At 38.0% G+C, this 22361-nt stretch overlaps 1 protein-coding gene across 8 annotated transcripts in view; it reads left to right on the top strand.

Moving 5' to 3' along the window:
* The window catches only part of Stk39 (serine/threonine kinase 39), a 290768-nt gene that overhangs the window by 42154 nt on the left and 226253 nt on the right, over positions 1-22361 (top strand). For all 8 annotated transcript variants that reach the window (XM_074071025.1, XM_074071024.1, XM_074071032.1 and 5 more), the window contains exon 2: positions 6854-6966. In XM_074071025.1, coding sequence (XP_073927126.1) covers positions 6854-6966 — 113 coding nt within the window. The remainder of the gene's footprint in view (positions 1-6853; positions 6967-22361) is intronic.

Below are 22361 nucleotides of genomic sequence, written 5' to 3'. Positions count from 1 at the left end.
GTGTTCTCTGCATGTTTGCATGGGACTTTTTCTTCAGTTGTTGAGTTAGATGCAGTTTGAAGTTCAAGACTAGTAATTTACATTCATTCCAGTTTGATTCTGCACCCCATTTCCCTCTATCTCTTTTAAAATCAGAACCTGGGGCTACTTTTGTTTTTCTGTGGTATTATCAGATGGCTCTTGACGAGTTCCATACAAGGGCTACTTTTCTTGGTGAGGTTTGTGACCTCCACATGTTTTAACAAGCTGGCTTGCCCAGGTGAGGTATTTTGTCCAGGTCAGAGGTGAAACATAAGGGCATTTCTGTGAGTGGCCCTTTCTCCATCTCACCCTGGTACCTGCCAGGATTCATTTTTTGTTTTTTTTTTAAGTAAACTGTAAGTCTGCTCCAACAACTGTAGAAGGAGGCTTTAACTCATTCTTTTCACAAAGACAGAAGGACATAACAGCCAGCTTGGCTGTGACATACACCAGGTTCACTTGGGAGTGTCACAGATTTGTAGCTGCCTTAAGAAACACGGTTTTGCTGCATTGGGCTCTGTGTAGTCACCTGGGTTTGCCTTGCTTGTGCAGACAGACAGGCTACTGGGGTGTCTGCTTTGTAAATTAATGGGTACACCAAATTGCTTATACTACCTAGTCTATAGCTGTTGTTTGTGTTTCACTTGAGATTTTACTGTGCTTATGTTCTTCTGACATGGAATGAAGCAGATGATGGAGGAATAGCTCTAATGAGGTCTTCTCTGTCTCTGGGTGAAATAGTCAGATGATGTAGAAGGAGACCCTAGTAAACCAGTTTGGATATGTGTCCTGATACATGCTCATTTTGTATTTAACCATATATAATCTGACCATTTTTGATTTAGAAACATGGCAATGTTATGTATGTAATCTAATAACTAATTTAAGATTTGGCCCATAAAGTAAGGAAAGGTACACCTCTGAAATCAAGTAGCAGTCATGTAGTTAGGCAAAATGCCAGCTGCAGTAAGCTTTTGTTTCACTCACAATGCTTTTATATTTAAAAAAATTAACCTCCAACCTTACTGTATTAGGAGATTTCATATGAAATTCTGACTTTCCACCTTTTCTGGAAAACCCAGACAGTCTTGCCAGGTTAGGCAGCTGCGCTACTTTAGCTGTCAGGTATGTTCATTTACCTTGGTTTCTGGTCTTCATGTGACTGGCTGGCTTTGTGGGCTTTGAGGTTGTACACTTTGAGTGCACAGAGTAAGCTGGGGAAAGAGAGGATTGAAGAAATCATTTGGACCAAAGCCATTTGTTTTGTTTACTGCACATACCACCATCCAGACCATCTTAAAAGAAAACCTGATACTGCTCTGGACTCTATTCACTGGCAAAGGACTGATGAGCATAATTACAGAGTCCTTTCATGTGTTAAGAGATGGTCAAGGTCTTATTAAAAGTTTTGGCGTGGTGCTCCTCATTTAAGTGGGAAGTGATGATAGAACTGCCTCCTAGTGGCCGTATCATCAATGTCAGAGGCTAATGTAATGCCTTTTTCTTTCAGCCTTGCCGTTTCAGAAAAGGAGTTGCTGGACAATCGACCACATCCCAACTTTAACATAAAGAAAAGTTCTTGTGGGCTAATATAAATTAGATGTTTATTGATACATTATTACATTGGGAGAAACTGTAAATAAAGAAAATACTTATTAACAGAGAAAGGACTGAATAAATTTTGGCACATTAATATCATGAATACGACATAGTATTAAAATGACAAATTGATAGGATACCAGCTGACTTGGAGTGGCTTTCCTGATGAGGAGTACTAACTAAGGTTTAATTAGTGGTTGCTGTGTATGTACTAGGCACAGTTCCAAGGGCTTCCCAGGTTTTAACTCATTTGATCCTCACAAACATCCTAGGAGCTAGGTATTATTATTGCCATCTTACAAATGAGGAAACTAAGGCATGGAGAAGTTAAGTAGTTCATCTAAAGATAAGCAGTTAGTATGTGGTGTGAATCTGGACAAAGATGGTTTAAGATCATTATTTAGGTTAGGTATTAGAGTGCGTTAGATGTCAGAAGTTTTGCTATAGTATATTAATTCATAACTCCACCTTAATTCTCTGGGCCATCTTTTACATTTTAGATTCTCATATATAATTTTTTTCTTTTTTGGTGCTGGTGTTTGAACTTAGGGCCTCATGATTGCCAGGCAGGTGCTCCATCACTTGAGCCACTTTGCCAGCCGCTAGATTCTCATACTTACCGTGCTGTACTAGACCTTAGAATCATTTAGACTTTTGCTTTCCAAATTTATCTCTCTTTTCTTCCTCTTAAAGTCAACAGTCTTTTTGTTGCTAAGCGGATTGAAACTTAGTACTGACTTAGAATGCTTTGCCTCTTGTCCCTTAGTTATCATATAAACTGTAGATAAAGTTTACTTTCTTCATATTCTACAGTGACCAATGAGTCTCATAGAGGGAGCCCAATATTCATTGAGTTGCTGTGTTACAGGGATGTGAAACATGTGCTGGTAGATTTTAATATTCCCTCTTTGGAAGCTGAAATTTAGATAGAAATTAGGTCCTAGGTCATAGAGGGTTGGAATTCCCATCTAACCTTTTTAAAGGTCTTACTAACCTGAGAAATGGAAATTACAGTGTCCTGCCAGAGCCCCTTCAGTTGAATCTTGCCTCTGGCTGTTGACTTAATTAGGAAATTTCTGAGAACTTGTAATTAGTATGGCATTGTTTACCATAGGTGTCAGTGGAAGAGTGACTTAGAACAGACACTGAAAGGCTTTCTTATTGGTCTGCTTGGGCTGCCATAACAAAACACTATAGATTGGGTGGCTGAAAAAACACATTTATTTCCACATTTCTACAGACAGGGAAGTCCAGCTCGAGGCGCTGTGAAGGCCGCTGGCTTATAGATGGGTATCAGGTGATGGAGAGGGCCAGGAGGAAAAGCCATAGGAAACCTGGGCTAAGGATAATTGCTAGTATTAAACATAAAATTTAGATCTGAGCTTTCTGACTGTCAGGACAAAAAAAGGAAAATATAATGCTATATATTTCCCCTTATCCATTAAGTTATTTGGGAAAGAAGCATTTTTTACCCTAGTACTAAATGCAAGAAGGAATTTATTGGGTGGGTCATAGACATAGAAATTTTAAACATACTGTTTAGATGACCATTGGCAATAGCAGTGATTTTCCTTTTAAACAAAAGAAGCACTGAAGTTCTCTGTGTCAGTTTATTATAGACTTAGTGAAAATTAAAGTGATAACAATAAGTTACATTTCCATGAAGTATTTCTTTGGATAACTCAAAAAAGTGTGGAATGCAGCCATGTAACTCCTGGGGATTTATTTACTTTTTAATACCAGCAATACCACAAACGGAAATGAGACGTGTCAACCCAAGGAAAGATCAACACCTTGGTAATGAACCTAAGGAACCTCTTGCCTCTGGTTTCCATTGGCATAAGTATATATAAGTAGCTGTTCTTTTGCTGGAATTACTCACTGAAAGTGAATTGAGATAGAGTGACTTAAACAGAGAGCTTGACAAAAGGTAAAGCTATCCTTTCTCAGCCTGAGCACATAAGCCAGAATCCTATGGGAAGATTTATTTTACTTGAAATGGGAGTCAGGAATAAACAAGTTCCTGAAATGTTTTAGAGTCCCTGTTCCTGAAGCAGTGCATGATGGATATATCACTGAAAACATACTACCTCATGTTAAGGAGTTATGTATGTTGTTCAAAAATAAAGACAAGATCCTGTTTAACATTTTAATTGCTCCTATTTTACTTCACATTACTAACATTTAATTTCCTGGATTTCTAACCCCTCTTAAAACTAATCAGCAAAATACATAGAAATCCTTAAAGCAAGACTATCTTCATATTATTTCTAAATGTGCTTTAGAATTATGCTGTTAGGTCACTTCCTCCTTTCCTTTCAATACATGGATTTTCTCTAATCCTGGGCATTGTAATGTAGTATAGTAGGCCTCCAACTTTTGATCATGACTCATGGTAAGATGCTTTACTTCAGCTTCAGTGTAACTGAAGCAAAAGTTGCATGAAGCATTTCTTACCCTTCACACGTGAGGTACATTCTGATGCTTTGCTTCAAAAAGTGATAGCCTCCACTTCCCAGAAAACTGATTTCATGGTTAATGGAAATGGATCCTTGTTGGCATTTAAAAAAAACACCAACCTGATGCAGAGAATGGCTGATAAGAAATAAGGGTGCCTTGTCCCAGGGGGCCTAATACTATGTTTTTCTATTAGTGAAGGGAAATTAAATGCCTTAAACCTCCTCCAGACCCTGTTTCCTCATCCATAAAGTGAGGGGTTAGACTTGGCCTTTAGGATGCTCTTTACCTTTAACTTTATTCTAGGTCTCTCTTGTACTTGATGGAAAGCTCTGGATTCAGAGTGCAATCTCTTAAAGTGTTCAGTGGATGATTAAATCCATTCATGCCATGACAGTGGTCTCAAGTCATGAAGCTTCATATTTGCTCTGTCTAGAGATAGTTCTTTTTTTTTCCCAGTGGGACTGGGTTTGAACTCAGGGCTCACCCTTGCAAAGCAGGTGCTCTACCACTTTAGCCATACCTCCAGCCCGGCCACGAGCTAGTTGTTCTTTAGCCAGCTGCAGTTGTATCACAGTAACAATTCTCTAGTTGTAAAAGCTCTAATAAGATATTTTCTTCACTACTCCTTCCACTTTTTAGAATTCTTATTTGTGTTCATATTCATGCATGTGTTAGTGGCAGTTAGGGGACTTTGATTAAGGACTTAATGGTCTATGAGAGATAGCCCTGTGTTATACATACTTGTTCTGAGTTTTCTGGAAATTTGCTTTATTCTTTTCTGTTTTGTGATTACCTTGATCTGAAAATATTCTGGACTGTGGATTAAGGATAGAGGAACAGAGTTGGTAAGATTTATAGCAAGTAGAAAATGGTTTCCTGTCAGCAGCCAGTTAAAGATGTGTGTTGATTTATCTGCTGGGTACCAGGCCCTGTGCTAACTAGTTACTTAGCACTTTCTCTGTGATTCCCTTCAGTAATAGTCTCTTGTTCTGGAGACTGGAAAATACACTTTAATATCAGCAGGGTTCTCTGTAGTGTTTGGCTTTGGTGTCTGGAGCATTCTGGATTGAAACCGACTCACCACTGGGCCAGCGAGGCCAACCTGTTGGGGCGCTGAGTAGCAGCTAATGGAGCAAGCAGTGAGGTTAGGGAGTGGAGGCTCTGTTTAAACAACTCTGATGATAGCACTCTCTTCCCAGCTTGAGCTCTTGAGAATGAGGTTCATTCAGACTTTCCCTCCAGATTGATTCCCTTTTGTTGAACCATTTAGGGATTAAAGAAAGTATTTTCTTGGCAAGGCCAAAATAAATGAGGAGTGGAAAGATGTGCTTTAGCTTGTGAAAAGTAGAAGAAAAGCGCAGATGTTGCACTCTGGCAAACTTGCCCAAGGTCACACAGCTAACAAGTACCTGGGCCACCAGGATCTGAGTCAGTTGTTAAGTGTGTGACCTTAGACAAGTTTTCCAAGTTCCAGTTCTTGCACATATAAAATGAAACTGATAATAAAAATATAAGTGGACTTCATGAGTAAAGCACCTGATGTTCTGTGGGTGGTCACTACATAGGGATTTTCTCCCTGGTGAACACAGGTTGCTTCTCTGGCATTGGGAGTCTTGAAGCTGGAGACCTGGGTTTTGGAACAATAGATCAGGGGCCCATAGCTGACGGGGAGCCACAGGGAAGAAGAACCAGCAGAGCTACAGTGCTGTAGGTGCTCCTTTGGTTACTGCCTTGGGGTGGGAAGGCATTTTTTCGTATTACAAGTGTTGTGCTTTTTTATTCCATGTCTCAGAGAAACTCATATTGATCTCTCTTCCTTATTGCCAAAATTTCTCCTCTTCCTCTTTTTGATGATTGATACCCAATGACTCATTAGAGAAAAGTTACCTGAAGAGTAAGAAAGAAAAAGTAAGAGGAGAAAGTTAGATTATCATGTCCATTCCCCCTCTGTACAGTCCCAAGCACAGGCTGTTTCTTTTATTGCTGTGTTAGGGTGGAAAAGGATTTATATGATTAGAATGATGTTTTAGTATTGTTTGTAGAATTGAGATTCCTTAACCTGGGGGTCTTGTGGCCCTGTAGAATATTAATCTGACTAGGAGCTCTTTGGGCTCTGCCACAAATCATTACACATCTACATTTTGTTCTTATAAAATATGGATGATGACATGACTGTCTCTAAGGAGTTTGAGTGCATTAGCTAATAATCAGGAAACCTTAGAAACAGGAAATTTATATGACTGCCAGGAGCTTTTGTAACTATACATGTGCATCATTTAGCTTTGCATCCTTGAAAGTTGTGCTTTTAATATGAGAGCACTAAGGGCTGATTCCTGTTTTTCTAATTGTAGCAAGTGCACAAGAAATAAGCTGTAAGAGTGGTTGGGACAAGTATGTTTTCCCAGCATCTTGTGGAAGTGCTGCAGCAGCTCAGGCAGCTCAAGTGGGAGAAGAACCTGAGGTTACTATAAAGGCACTGCATTTAGAAAGTGTCAGGACCCAAGGATGGTCGTAGTGTCTATGTAGGATTATTTGTGCTCATATCCAGTCCCTATGTCCTTACACATAAATCAACTAGGAAAGTCCAGATTTCTCTTTTTCTTCTCCAGATGATTGCTTGAGGACTTAAGAAACTCTTAAAAAAAAGATGTCAAGTGATAATGTTTTAGATATCTTGAGTAGGACACAATATATTTATTGATGAAAGAGGGTCACAAATAGTAACTAGACAGGGTGCTGTTTGAAAGTTGACATTGTCTTTATTTCATTTCAGGCAGTGGAGCTACTGCTGTGGTTCAGGCTGCCCTATGCAAACCCAGGCAAGAACGTGTAGCAATAAAGCGGATCAACTTGGAAAAATGCCAGACCAGTATGGACGAACTATTAGTAAGTAAAGATGAAAGGGTTACCTACTGCTTGCTTTTCATAACCCATGGGTGTGTGTGGGTGGGTGAGAGAAGAGTAAATGTTGGTGGGTTGGCATGACCTCTCCTTTGACACATGCTTCCTCGTTCCCTGAGTAATTACCAATTCTGTAGTGCTGAATAATGTACACCTTAGTGTGATTTGTCAGAGTATTTCATTTTGGGTAGTCAGCATGACCCTGATGCTCTCAGTATTGACACTTCATTTTGTACATCGGTGGAACACATTGTACAGTATGACCTGCGGTCATGTGATTTCTGAACACAGAGCTGGATGTCACGCTTCTTGCCCTGGGTCTAGAATGTGTGACACAAATAGGAATCATATTCTCCCTTCTACCCAAACAAACAAACAAACAAACAATTTATTGGTCATTTCGACTTTCATAAATTACATTTGCCTTTCTCAAATTTTACCCCATACAAAGTGGAGGTATTTTTAAAACATGCACTGTAGCTTGTATTTGGTTAATGATGAGTTTTTTTTCTTACACAGTAACTTGTATTTCTTATTTGAAATGATGTATGTTAGTAATTGGAGCTTGTCAGTGTCAATATGACTGTATGTATTGGTTGGTTAAAGGAACATTTACTTTAGGCTTAACTGACTCATTATTAAATGAACAGCTTGGCAAATGGTTATTAGTTGACCAGCAAACTGTGAAGGATTTGAGGGTTTGATCTCATAAATATAGTTGTTGTCCTGCTTGCCCATTTTTTTTAATGTGGCCATTTATTTGAGGATAATAGAAAACTGCAGTGGAGGAGTTAACTGATTGGTTATCCCAACTCTAATCTCAGTACAAATATTAGTCCAACAGCTCCATACAAGCTACAAAGTATAATGACAGTTGGCTCCAGATGAAGAAGCCTTTTGTTTTATTCTACATTAGGAATGGAATGTCATTAACAAGAGCTTTTTGTCTGTATTCAGAATATAGCTTTTATTTCAGGCTTAATTACAGTACACTATAGTTTAAATTAAGTACAAAGATAAAGCTGTAGTTTTCCAGATATGTTTGGCCTTAAATTTTGAATTAGGCTACACAATACATAGATTTTACTGGGTATGAAGGAACAGATTACTTGCAAAAGCTTAGATTAAAGCAAGGGCTTCCACAAGTTAATGTCAATTTTCAAATTTTTCATACATTTAAGGCATTTTTTTCTAAAAATTGCAGTTCTGTTTTGCTCTTATGGAAATTACTACTGTATACCACTTGTCTGTTTCTTGCTATTGTGGTGACCAACAAATAAAGACAATAAAGTTGTGTCTTTGTTATCTAACCAGTTTTTCAAGGTCACTTTCCCTGAGTGGAAAAAGCATTGAACAAACTGTGGCGAGAGTTGGGTTCTGCTTCTGCTAACTTTTTTTTTTTAACACTAGTTGAGTTACCTAACAACTCTGGGCTATTTTAAAAGAGAGCTGAATTTAAAGATTTCTGAGATCCCTTTAGGAGTCCTCAAAATCTGTGGATATACATAAGTGTACATTAGCATTTTTAAAGTTTGTAGTGTACATTTAAACTTATGCACTGTTTGAAAATATCAGCGAAGAACTTGCTCACAATGCTGTGTTTCACTGTGGTGCTATGTTGGAGGTCCTGGTCATCTTTTGGCTATCAGCAGAATATTTACACAGAATGTACATAAAGCCTGTGTGTACACTTGTGCCTGGTGGCTCTGGAACCAGCCTCCTGGGCTGGACAGATGTTGTGGTCTGGTCTCCAGCAAGCCTTCAGATGCCCTGGACGTTCATGGTTTCCCGTTGGCAGCTTTTCATCAGCAGTTGGCTGCCAGCATGGTGACTGTATAAGGGTCTCAATGAAAGTTAGTAGGGAGACCATCATTCAGTCTCTTCCTTCTGCTCCTAGGACCAGTAAGCAGAGCCATGTTGTTTGAAGGGGTTTTTAACTTAGCTGTCTAAGAACTGGTGCTTTTATAGCTTTCGGCTTAGCTCCATTAGTCTGATTTATGAGTTTGCCTATTAGCAGTGGTTAATTTATTTCTCTCAGCCTTTTTATCTCTCTGTAATACCTAAGTTGTATAGTGTTTATGCATAATTATTTATTATTAAATTAAAATTATTTTTCATTTAAAATGATAGATTTATTTTTCATCTTTCCTTAATCTTGAACCTTTGACCTTTTAGTGTTTTTATATATTTAGAGAAGGGAGGAATGGCTATGACTTCAGGATGCATTATTCCCAGGTTCTTTTCAAACAAAAAGAAATGGAATTTAGAGTGTAGTCTTCCTAAGTTTGCCAGGCTTTTGTGGTCTGGTTTATTGACACATGAGCTTGTGTGGAGCAAAGTTACTGTCATCTTTTCAACTTCTAATACTGCTGTTGCTTGCACTTTTATTATTTCTGTGGGCTCACATTTTGGCAGTGTTTGGACATCCGGTATCCTAATAATCCTCTCATTCCATCAGTGTGCATTATATACAGGTCAGTGCACTGCATCTTCTCACAGGCTGTGCCGTGTGTTAACAGGAAACCATTATTCTTGAAGATACAGTGGCCATGAGGATCTTCAGTTTGTGAGAATGTTATGTCATAGAAGTCACAGATTATCAACTACTTGCTGCCCATTGGGACATCTGCCTCTCATGGTGAAACTGTATCGCCTCCTGGCTGTCCTTCCTGCCCTACCCCCATTCCCTGCCCTGCTCCTTGCCCTGCCTCACTTTCCACTCCTTGCCTAATCTTCATTCCTTTCTCCCTGTTCCGTCCCCATTCCCTATTCCCTGCTCATTCTCCATCTCCCCTGTCCCGTGGTAAGATGGAAACACAGAGCCACATGTGATGACAGACACAGTTCTGGACAATTGACCCTAGATACAGCTTCTTTATATAGTGAAGGATCTCAGTACCTTTTCCTGTGGGCATGAAGTTGGTTCCAGGTCATCTGAAGAAGGATTCAAGTTGTCAAAGTGCTGATTACACTGTCAGCTTCTCGGAGAATAAAGGAGCAAGAGGAATGTTAGATGAGATTATTGACATTAAATAATTGATGATTTAAATTTTTACTTTTGAAATGACTATTGTAATTAAATTCCTCAAAGTTACAGATCTTAAAAGCATTCATTTATTTATTTGATAAGTACTTCGAGTTACTGCCGTATGCTTAGGCCCATAAAAAGAGTTTTGGGTGAGCATATGGGACTACCAGACTGTATGCTCATAAAAACTTGTTTTAGTTTAATAGCAGTTAGATAGGGCAAGCTGTAGCAGCGATGTGAACGGCCTTCAGTTAATACAAACCTATGCTTTCCTTTGAATTCTTTCGAATTTTCTTGTGGTTTGTTTTGGAGTTGGACCTTTAGCTGATTCTAATTTTCTCTGAGTAAAATGATTGTGGTGAGTAAGGTGGTATTGCTGGCCTGTTCTGTATAGGACTTTCTCAATATAGATGCTGTCAATTTCTGAGATTTGTTAGTTCAACATTTGTTCTTTTTTTTTTTTTTCCCCCGTGGGATTGGGGTTTGAACTCAGGGCTTCACACTTGCAAATGAGACACTTGAACCATACTTCCATTTTACTCTGGGTTATTTTGGGATCTCACAAACTATTTGCCTGGCTTCAATCCTCCTGATCTCAGCCTCCCAAGTATCTAGGATTATAGGGGTGAGCCACTGGTGCTCAGCTTCCACATTTGTTCTTAACCCCACATTTGTCAATCCCATGGTGGAATAAATGACTGATTTTAATCATATTAACACCTCAGGGAGATATTTATAGTTTTAGATCAGGAACTTGTTAACTCCATAATTATTAAACTCTGTAAATGCTAGATACTCAGTCAGATAATGGGAAAACAAAGAGGGTTTCCATTCCTTGGGAGCCCATGGACTGGTGAGTGTCTTCATTTTTGTTTTGGGTTGGTGAGAGTTTTAGGCTGTGGATGTCTTCCTGTACTTTCTCCCTCAGTTGGCCTAGAAATGGTTTATCAGATTGGTAGACAGATTACTCTTCTCTATATGCCCTCCACTGAGAGGGTGGGGTCCTTGCTCTCTAATAGCAATTAAAGACTTACTAAGTGGGTCTGAGCCTCTGTCTTGTAGACAGTAGTCTGTGTGGAGATGGCCTTGAGGTTTCTTGAAAGAGGTTGATTCTCTGGTTTGTGGTCAGCCTGAAAGGTTAGGGATGCTACCCTAGGGCACACTTGACTTTCCTTGAAATCCATTAAATGAGTGAGGAATTAATCATCTTTTTTGAAGCCATCTGTCTTTTCAGCTTCTCTCATTAAGTGACAGAATAAACTCCATAAATTTGATAGTTCTTTTTATTCACTTTAAACCACTTTTTACAACTTTCAGGGTGCTCTATTTTATCCAGGGATTGATGAACATTTTGACTCATCACCTTAATTTGACTTTATGATTTTTATTTTATATTTTTGAGAGAGGGTCTTTCTATATAGTCCAGGTTGATCTTGAACTTGTTATGTAACTCAGCATGGCCTAGAACTGGAGATCCTCAAGCCTCAGCCTCTTGAGTGCTTAGATTACAGACTAATCCTGGTGTGGGCTACAATGCCTGGTGACTTTCTGATTCTTGGACTTTAATCATTTCTCTCTCACCTTTTCTCTGGACTCGAATATTCATGTTTTAGTGTGTCTTTGGTCTAATTACAAACTACTCAACTTCATTTTCCCATACTTACACTTAAGTCAATACCATCAAAATTTATAATTTAATTCCTAAGTATAGAGAACTACAGTTGTAGGAGAAATCTTTGTACTTGTTTTCTTAAAAAAGAAAGAAGGAAAAATAGTTAAATCATTACATTATAAAATTATGTAACAATCATTAAAGTATTTTAGTGTTGATAGATGACAGATGTGAGCAAAGTCATTTCAAAGAAGCAGCCATTATACACAGTGATGGATGCTGAGCATTGTGGTATAGGCAGAAGAGCTTCAGAGGCCAGGGGCCCTGCTGCTTCTCCAGTCCCCTGCAGAAATCATCACCAAGGGCTTTGAAGGAATCACGTTCACTCTAGTCCTCACTCTCCTTTGTTCAATGAGGAATTATACTACCTTGTAAAACTTTTTCCTCCAAGTTCTATGATTGTGTATATTTAAAAATTAATTCTTTTAACAAGATCTCTTTTTAAATTTGCTTAAAAATACTAATAACTAACAAGTCATGCTTTATAATTTAAGATCAGTCTAGTATTGTAGGGTGACATTGTAAACCTATTGTGAAGTTATAGATTTGGGTACACAGTGTGCTTCCTTTTCTCCTATGTACATAATGAAAGTTTCTCTGTTAAGTTGCTTTGAGCTGGGTAAATTCTGCATTTGGCTCTCTCTTCTTTTGTCATCTTTATAAAGGTAATTTGCTCTCTCTCTGACAGGATTCATAGATTAAATCAAGAGCTTTTTTTTCCCTCAGAACAAAGCCACTGCATTCACTTTGCTTTCTGCTGCTGTCACTATTTTTCTTTTCTCTTGATCTGCTATGCCCTTTCTCCCTTCCCCCTTCCTTCCCTCCCTTCCTTCTCTTCTCCCCTTCCTTCCTCCTTCTCTTCTTCCTTCCTTCCTTCCTTTCCTTAAAGGAATGAATTAGCTATGATTTGTAGGGTATTTTGGAAAATAAAGCTCTAGCTAGTTAGTGGCGTAATGATTGTTTGAGAGGAATGGCTATAACCTGTTGTCTGACACAGGTTTCTATCATTTCTTTTAGTTAATAATAATTGGGGCCCTCTAAGCAGTTCCTCCAGTCAGAAGTTTTTAATTTAGGTTTTTAAAAAAGAAAAAAAAATCTAAAACCTGTTTGTGCTATTTTAGCAAATCTGTGGAATTATGTTGATACTTCTGCAAATCTTGTTTATTTGTAGAAGGATTATACTGGTTAAAAAGCTGGAAGCTTTTTAAGCTAATCTCAGAACAGTATAACTTTGTGTGTGTGTGTTCTATTCATAGCATATCAAAATATTTTCAATTCTGTTTGAACTTAATAAATTTTATTATTACTAAGTTAATTATTCATGCAGCAGCTCATTCCTCACCATATGGGGACAAATTATTGTATTTGATTTCTCATTGAAGTCTTTTACATAAAGCATTTAGCACTGAAATGCGAGCTTACTTCATGGTATGTGGTACTGTTTTAAGCATTTCAGGTCTCAACACTTCAGTTTTGTACAGTTATTTGTCTCTTGCCCCTCAGCTTTATAATAAGATTTAGTGGTTGTGTTTGTCCAAGTATAGTCCAATTGAGGGCAGGATTAGAAGTGGAATTTTTTTTTTTTGTGGCTATTTTGAAGACATGAAAACATTTTTAAGAAATTAGAGAATAGTTACTTATATGCAAAACAAAGTCATTTTTATAATTCTGAAGTCACATTAGCTTAGAACTATGTATAATTTGGTTGGATAAAACAGTTTTCATTTTTGAAATATCAAATTTAAAAGTTACGCCATAGTTTCTTCAGATGGTAATCAGATATCCTAATTTACCTTTAAGTGTTATATATTTGTTAGAAATGGTGTGCTAAGATTGCTAAATCTTCTGTTTTGTCAAAAAGTAAGCAAAAATAAACATTTCAAAAGGTATGAAATGTTTTATGGGCTTGTGTACACATTCATTGTCAGAGTAGGAGAAGATGTTGGAAGGCATTTCACATTAAATATAACTTTAGGTATAGCTCCCTTTATTATTTTTTTTCTGGGAACAGAACTCAGGGCTTCATGTTTGCTAGGCAAGTGCTCTACTGCTGAGCTATATCCTCCAGCCCCCATTTCACCTTTTTGTACCTCACTTTTGTCATATTCATATACTTTTAGAAACTGCTTGGTTTGAGACAAATGTGTTTGTCCTTTCCTGTTACCCTCTTTCTTATTTTTGGTGAGGTTATTCCCACAATGAATTGAGCTTCTCCTGCAAAAGGTACACTGTGAATATTCAGGAAGAAGGCTGGAGAGGGCATGGGGGAGTCTGCCACTTTGGCAGGAAGTTGGTTCTCTGGTAGAACCGAAGGAAACTCACTGCACCTCCACAAGAAAAGACAGGTTTCACCTCATGTTCTCAGTTATTTGGATGAAATTAAATGTAGGAAGCCATGTTCACAGTTGGTCTCTTGGTTTCCACAGTACAAATTCTTCCTGTTTCTATTTTTAATAATGTCATCTACTTGACTTTTTTCAAGTTCTTCCAACCACAGACAATTAAATGATAAAACAGTAGTTGTAGATAGCTGAGTCTGATGATTTTTATTTTTATTTTTTTGAAGTACTGGGGTTTGAACTCAGGGCCTCCCAGTTGCTAGGCAGGCCCTCCACCACCAGCCCTTGTTGCTTTAGTTAGTTTTCAGATAGGGTCTGGTGTTTTTGTGTATGGGGGGGTGGATTATGATCCTTCTACTTACACTTCCCATGTAGTTGTGATGACAGGTGTACCCCACCAGCTTTTTTGTTGTTATTGTTGAGATTGTTTGCCTGGGATGACCTCAAATTGATCCTTCCAGTCTCTACTTGCTGAATAGCTGGGATTGCAGGTGTGAGCCACGGTGCCTGGCTCAATTCTAATTCCCTTATGGTGACCTTAAAGCTTTCAGAGTCCATAAGACATTGATATGTATGTGTGTTTATCTTACATTTATACCAAATGATGTATATATGATATATATATATGTTTGTTGAAGAACTTTTTAAGTCAACTCTGAAAACAAATGGCCCTCCCTTGTTTTGTAAGTTTTTTCAGAGTGCCCAGTTTTGTGACACCATAACTAAGCCCTGAGTTGTGCATTCTGTTCTATTAGCAAGTAGACATTTACCTATGATTCATGATTTCCTGGCTACTTTTTTAAAAAAAGAAATGATCAAATAATTTAATATGAAAATGAGTCAAAGTTATTTAAAAAATTAAACACAATTTGAAATCTAGTGGATGAAGTAAAAGAAATAATCTTCTTTTTTTTCCCACAAGATTGTTTTGGAAGAGAATCATGCTTTCATGAGAAATACTGTGCTTGTTGGGTATAGTCAGGTGGCTGCAACACGGGCATGGAGATGTCAAATTCATGGCCCCCTTCTCCAAACTGTGAATGGATGCTAAGCCTTCAAGAAAGTTGTCTATTAACTGGGCTGTTGTTTGGCTGCCTGGAACATCCATATGACACTTATAATTTTTAAACTATTTTTATTAGGATATATTTGTTGTATGGGGGGATTCGTTGTGACAAGTCCAAATAGCTTTACATTGTACATTGTTTAGATCACCCCCACATTGCAAACCCCTCTTGGCTCCTGGCTTCTTTTGAGGGCTTTTCAAGACCTCCAGCCACCATGACAGTTCACACTTGTACAACTGATCTCTACTTTTAAAGACTTCCACAAAATCATTGAAAGCTGTCATAGAATTTATACTTCTTTTATAAAAAGGTTCTCTGTTTTCAGGACATCTAGACATCTGCAATTTCTAATCCTGTGAGATAGATACCAAATCATATGAAAAAAACTAAAGAGCTAAGTGGCAAGGGACACTCATTAATTAATTTATTAAGTGGTACAAGACAGAAGTAGATTTGACTCTGTATCTTGAATAGGTTTTTCTCTGGCCTCTAAAAAGGTAAGCGTTTGCTGCCTAAGTAGTATATCATTTCATAATTAAAATAATCTCACAGTGACATTTTTTCATGAGTGAAAATGACAGTCCAGAAAAATACATTGTTCTTGTAAGAGCTTTAATTTTTTTCTTCTATTTCTTAAGTGACATTAGAAGTTGCTGAATTTATTTTTATTTAAAATTCTGCTGCTTACAGATTTGGGTTATTTATGACATGGGTTAAGTTACTTTTCCTAGTGATGCTGATATGAAGGAAGTGCAAGCTGGAGAATGACTTTCTCAAGTGTTTTTATTTAAGTCAGTCACCCCCATGTCATTTCAGGACTTATTAAAATATGTGGAAAGGGTATTGTATACATTTTAAAGTTGTATTTGGTTATCTCTTGCGTTTGGAAATACATATTTTATTTGGTAGTAGTTGTAAATTGAGTGTGTGTACATATATATAAATAAATATATATATAAATATTAATTTATATATGTATTTCTTTTTAAAGATTAAGTTGTAGTGTAGAATGTTCCTGGAAGCCAGATGTTTCTCTTATCATTTTGTGGAAGGAATACTCCTTGGTAGTTAGCTAGAAGCAGTGTTTCTCAGCCTTGGCTGCACAGGAGAATCACCTGAAAGTTTTTGCAAATCTTTATTCCTAGGCTGTATCCTAAACCAATTTACATCAGCTTTCTTTAGCACTGATATTTTTTAAAGCTCCCCAGTGATTTCAATGTGCAACCAAGGTTGAGACCCACTGCTTTAGGATAAAGTTAGAAATGGTATCTCCTCAGATTTAACTGCACAACTGTTGGAGCTTGAATAAGTTTGATTTCTTAACTAAGACTGAGTAGGATATTTTGCCACCATTTTCAGATAAACAAGAATTTACATAGGTTGTAAAAAATATGCTAATTTGGTTAGGTTTTGTTTTAATATTTTAAATTCAGAATCCATTTTAAACTTTTCCCTTTCATTAACAAAATCTCTTTCCTTTTAGGGCTTTATGAATCTCATGGTCTCAGGGACAAAAGAAATCAGGCTTTAAGTTTTTCCTAATTCTTATATCTTCAAATTTGTATTATTTCTTTTTTGTTTTCTGAACCCTTTCCTCAGTCCAGAAGACTTTGAGGCAGCTTACCAGGATACCTGGAGTCTGAAAAGGTAGTATGAATTGAACACAGGATGAAATAATTAAGAAAACACAGGTGGAGACAGTATAGGTAGAGTCAGGAGTGAAGCTGGCTCCTGACTCTACATTGTGCCCATTTGCATTTGTCCAGATGACCTAGCCCTGCATTGTCAGCAGGATCAATAATGCTGTGAGCCCCGGAACCATGTGATCTTCTGCTAGGAAAGGTGAGTGCTGAGTCAGGAACTTGGGACACAAGATGAGTGATCAACATGGAGATGCGTGTGAAATGCTGCTTGTGATGCATTTCAGATGAAGCAGATTTGATTCTGGGCCATGGCTTGGTTTGGCATTTGCTGACATGTCTGAGTCATTTTCACTGGATTCCCACGAGACCACTGTGTGATAGTTCCTAGCTATGTCTTTGGCAGATGTGTTGCCAGATTTCAGAGTTCTGTGATTCCTTCCAACTTTGATCTGTTTTCTATCCCTTTCCTGTTCGAGTGAAATTCAAGCTGCTTTACTACTGCAATTTCTCTTATTTCCAACCTTGCTTTCTGCTCCTCTTCTCAGGTCAGACTTGGTGAGGCAGCACCTTGGGCCTGTCCTTCTGCTCAGCCCTCTTAACAGCCCTTTGTGTTTCTTTCTCTAAACTTATATCAGCTCTGTGATCTCTGCCTTCCTCCAAAGCTCATTCTGCCAGTTTGCCACACAAAATTTGGTTCCGGGGCTCACATCAGTGTCACTCTGAAGCCTGTTACAGATGCAGACTCTTAGGCCCCACCCCAGACCTGCTGCATTGGAACCTGCCTGGTTGGTCTCAAGTTTCCCATGTGACCCATGTATACTTTCCAGTTTGGGAAGGCCTGCTGCAAATCTCATGTCTCCATGGAGTGTGTCCCTGTTAGGGTATTAGAACCCATTTCTCTGTAGGATGAACTGGATAAAAAGTTTTTATTGTATGAATTTGTTCATCTTTGACCAATACTTTAGTTATTTTTGGAGACAAGAACAAATGAATAGTTTAGGAATAAATGTCTTTTCCTAACCAAATGAATGGAGTTAGGGCATTGGCAAAAGATTGGATAATTTAGTGATCAAATAGTAAACTCATCACTGTTTTGAAAATAAATAGAGATTTTTTTTTAAATGGTACTGGCATTGAACTCCTGCATGGTTTACATATTACCCAGTCCTTGGAGGGGGTTACTTTGTATAAAGAATCTTTGATTCAAGAAATACTTATATTTTGAAGTTTTTACTTGTATATCTTTCTAAGGCAACTAAACAAATGGTTAATATATAAGTGAAGGTTTAGAAAGGTCTGTAGGGGACCTCATTTCTTCATGTTTGGTTCACAGCACAGGTCATATCCTCAGACAGAATGACAGGTGTTTTTCATGGAGGCAGGTTTCATCAGGTCCTTAGGCATTGGACGTACCACTGCATGAGACAGCTGTGAGGTAAAGTGAGTGGATTCGGAGTAGGGGATATGGACCCCTGAGTCAAATGTCAAGTGACAAAGAAGCTGCATGGAAGAAGAATGTGAGGTTGTGAGCATTGGACTGATACAGATCCACTCCAGATTCCCCACCTCTCTGTCACCTGTCTTTTCTCCACTCCCACCATTGCCTTATCTGTGATGTCCCCTCCCGTAGGTTACCTAGAAGAATTGGACGAACACACACACACACACACACACACAGAGTTTGCACACTGTGATGTCAGAGAAACTTGTAGGAAATTATGCCATCTCCTTCTGAATGCAAAGGGCTAAAAAATGTGTTTTCCCAGATTCAGACTCTACCTGGCTTCAGTGCAACACAATTTCCTTTCACACGAACATTGGTTGCTTATTGTGCATTTTGAGTAAATGGAGAAAGGAAACTAGGAAGGCCTTTGCTTATACTGAGTATAAAATGGTGTGAATTCAAGGCAACCCTGTATTCAAGACATGTTGTTCCCATTTCTGTGAACAATGGGAGCATCTGTTTCAACTGGACCCTCCCTCATGCTTCAGGCCTTCCAAGTAGGCTGTCCCTATGCTGGTGACTTGAAATAGGAATGTCCTGGGCAGTGTTCTCTTTCTTCTGTAGAAGCATTTCATGGTATAAAAACTTGACACCAAAACAGATAGAAACTGGACCTCAGGTTTCAGATCTAGTTCAAAGGATGGAAGTTGTTGAACTAAAAAGTATCAGATCTATAAAAACCTGTAATCAGTTAAATTGGTGAGGGGAGCAATGAAGGAAAAATGTGAATATCATAGAAAATAGAAAAGTTAGTGAGTTTCTTTAAATAACCATTCATATTAAGGTATGTGTATATGTTACATATTACAGTATTTTGTCTGAGTTAACAAATAATACATGATTTTCTTGGTAAGTTGAGGGTTAGGCAGTACTACACCTGCAGGCCCAGTTGGAATGTAGTGGTCTGGTAAGTAACTTTGAGTTAACTCAAAAGTTGGCTAGAAGTTCAAATTTAAAATGCCTATAGAATGCAAAATTGCTTTGTTCTTTCATCATGAGTGCATAATTGCTTTCATAAGGTTCCTGTGATAACTTAGGGTGTTCTTGTGGTTTTTGGAAAATGAGTTCGGCTGGTGTGTACTTTTTATTTTGTTTTATTTTTTTATTCATATGTGCATACAACACTTGGGTCATTTCTCCCCCCTCCCCCAACCCCCTCCCTTACTATCCACCCTGTCCCCTCCCTCTCCCCCCAACCCCCTCGATACCTGGCAGAAACTATTTTGCCCTTATCTCTAATTTTGTTGAAGAGAGAGTATAAGCAATAATAGGAAGGAACAAGGGTTTTTGCTAGTTGAGATAAGGATAGCTGTACAGGGAGTTGACTCACACTGATTTCCTGTGCATGTGTGTTACCTTCTAGGTTAATTCTTCTTTATCTAACCTTTTCTCTAGTTCTTAGTCCCCTTCTCCTATTGGCCTCAGTTGCTTTCAAGGTATCTGCTTTAGTTTCTCTGCGTTGAGGGCAACAAATGCTAACTAATTTGTTAGGTGTCTTACCTATCCTCATACCTCCCTTGTGTGCTCTCGCTTTTATGTTGTGATCAAAGTCCAATCCCCTTGTTGTGTTTGCCCTTGATCTAATGTCCACATATGAGGGAGAACATAGGATTTTTGGTCTTTTGGGCCAGGCTAACCTCACTCAGAATGATGTTCTCCAATTCCATCCATTTATCAGCAAATGATAACATTTCGTTCTTCTTCATGGCTGCATAAAATTCCATGGTGTATAAATACCACATTTTCTTAATCCATTCAGTGGGGCATCTTGACTGTTTCCATAACTTGGCTATTGTGAATAGTGCCGCAATAAACATGGGTGTGCAGGTGCCTCTGAAGTAACCTGTGTCACAGTCTTTTGGGTATATCCCCAAGAGTAGTATTGCTGGATCATATGGTAGGTCAATGTTTAGCTTTTAAGTAGCCTCCAAATTTTTTTCCAGAGTGGTTGTACTAGTTTACATTCCCAGCAACAGTGTAAGAGGGTTCCTTCTTCCCGGCATCCTCACCAACACCTATTGTTGGTGGTGTTGCTGATGATGGCTATTCTAATGGGTGAGGTGGAATCTTAGTGTGGTTTTAATTTGCATTTCCTTTATTGCTAGAGATGGTGAGCATTTTTTCATGTGTTTTTTGGTCATTTGAATTTCTTCTTTTGAGAAAGTTCTGTTTAGTTCACTTGCCCATTTCTTTATTGATTCATTAGTTTTGGGAGAATTTAGTTTTTTAAGTTCCCTATATATTCTGGTTATCAGTCCTTTGTCTGATGTGTAGCTGGCAAATATTTCTCCCACTCTGTGGGTGTTCTCTTCAGTTTAGAGACCATTTCTTTTGTTGAGCAGAAGCTTTTTAGTTTTATGAAGTCCCATTTATCTATGCTATCTCTTAGTTGCTGTGCTGCTGGGGTTCCATTGAGAAAGTTCTTACCTATACCTACTAATTTCAGAGTATTTCCTACTCTTTCCTGTATCAACTTTAGAGTTTGTGGTCTGATATTAAGATCCTTGATCCATTTTGAGTTAATCTTGGTATAGGGTGATATACATGGATCTAGTTTCAGTTTTTTGCAGATTGCTAACCAGTTTTCCCAGCAGTTTTTGTTGAAGAGGCTGCTTTTTCTCCATCGTATATTTTTAGCTCCTTTGTCAAAGACAAGTTGGTTATAGTGTGGCTTCATGTCAGGGTCCTCTATTCAGTTCCACTGGTCTTCATGTCTGTTTTTGTGCCAGGACCATGCTGTTTTTATTGTTACTGCTTTGTAATATAGTTTGAAGTCGGATATCGTGATACCTCCAGAATTGTTCTTTTGACTGAATATTGCCTTGGCTATTCATGGCCTCTTGTGTTTCCATATAAATTTAATGGTAGATTTTTCAGTCTCTTTAATGAATGTCATTGGAATTTTGATGGGAATTGCATTAAACATGTAGATTACTTTTGGAAGTACAGACAGTTTTACTATGTTGATTCTACCAATCCATGAGCATGGGAGATCTCTCCACTTTCTATAATCTTCCTCATTCTCTTTCTTCAGAAGTTTATAGTTTTCCTTGTAGAGGTTGTTCACATCCTTTGTTAGGTTTACACCTAGGTATTTGATTTTTTTTGAGGCTATTGTAAATGGAATGGTTTTCATACATTCTTTTTCAGTTTGCTCATTGTTAGTGTATAGAAATGCTAATGATTTTTCTATGTTGACTTTATATCCTGCTACCTTGCTATAGCTATTGATGATGTCTAGAAGCTTCTGAGTAGAGTTTTTTGGGTCTTTAAGGTACAGGATCATGTCATCTGCAAATAGGGATATTTTGACAGTTTCTTTACGTATTTATATTCCTTTTATTCCTTCTTCTTGCCTAATTGCTCTGGCTAGGAATTCAGTACCATGTTGAATATGAGTGGAGATAGTGGGCATCCTTGTCTGGTTCCTGATTTTAGAGGGAATGGTTTCAGTTTTTCTCCATTCAGTATAATGCTGGCTGTAGGTTTGTCATATATAGCTTTTATAATGTTGAGGTACTTTCCTTCTATTCCTAGTTTTCTTAGAGCTTTTATCATGAAGTGGTGTTGGATCTTATCAAAGGCTTTTTCTGCATCTATTGAGATGATCAAGTGGTTTTTGTCTTTGCTTCTGTTAATGTGGTTTATTACGTTTATTGATTTTTGTATGTTGAACCACCCCTGCATTCCTGGGATGAAGCCTACTTGGTTGTGATGAATGATCTTTTTGATGTGTTGTTGAATTCAGTTTGCCATTATTTTGTTGAGGATTTTTGCATCAATATTTATTAAGGAGATTGGCCTATAGTTTTCCTTTTTGGAGGTGTCTTTGCCTGGTTTTGGAATAAGTATAATACTGGCTTCATTGGTGTGTACTTTTAATTGAGGGTTAGCATTAGACTGCAGCCTCATATGTGTCACCTTGGTAATGCCTTGAAGTAGCAAATCTAAACCAATATGAGCTTGAAATTATAGCAAAGTGTGCTTTATTGAAGGTTTCCATTTGTTTTATTTCAGAGCTTTGTCATTTTATGTCTTTACATAAAAATTTCTTCCCTCTACAGAGCAGCATTTTCAAAATATGACACACGACACAAGCATCATTTCTCTGTCATGTTAGTCTGGCC

This window comes from Castor canadensis, chromosome 4, assembly GCF_047511655.1.
Source record: "Castor canadensis chromosome 4, mCasCan1.hap1v2, whole genome shotgun sequence".
In the NCBI taxonomy this organism is placed as follows: Eukaryota; Metazoa; Chordata; class Mammalia; order Rodentia; family Castoridae; genus Castor; species Castor canadensis.
The sequence above is the reverse complement of the archived record's forward strand: the minus strand, read 5'-3'. Positions and strand labels throughout refer to the sequence as shown.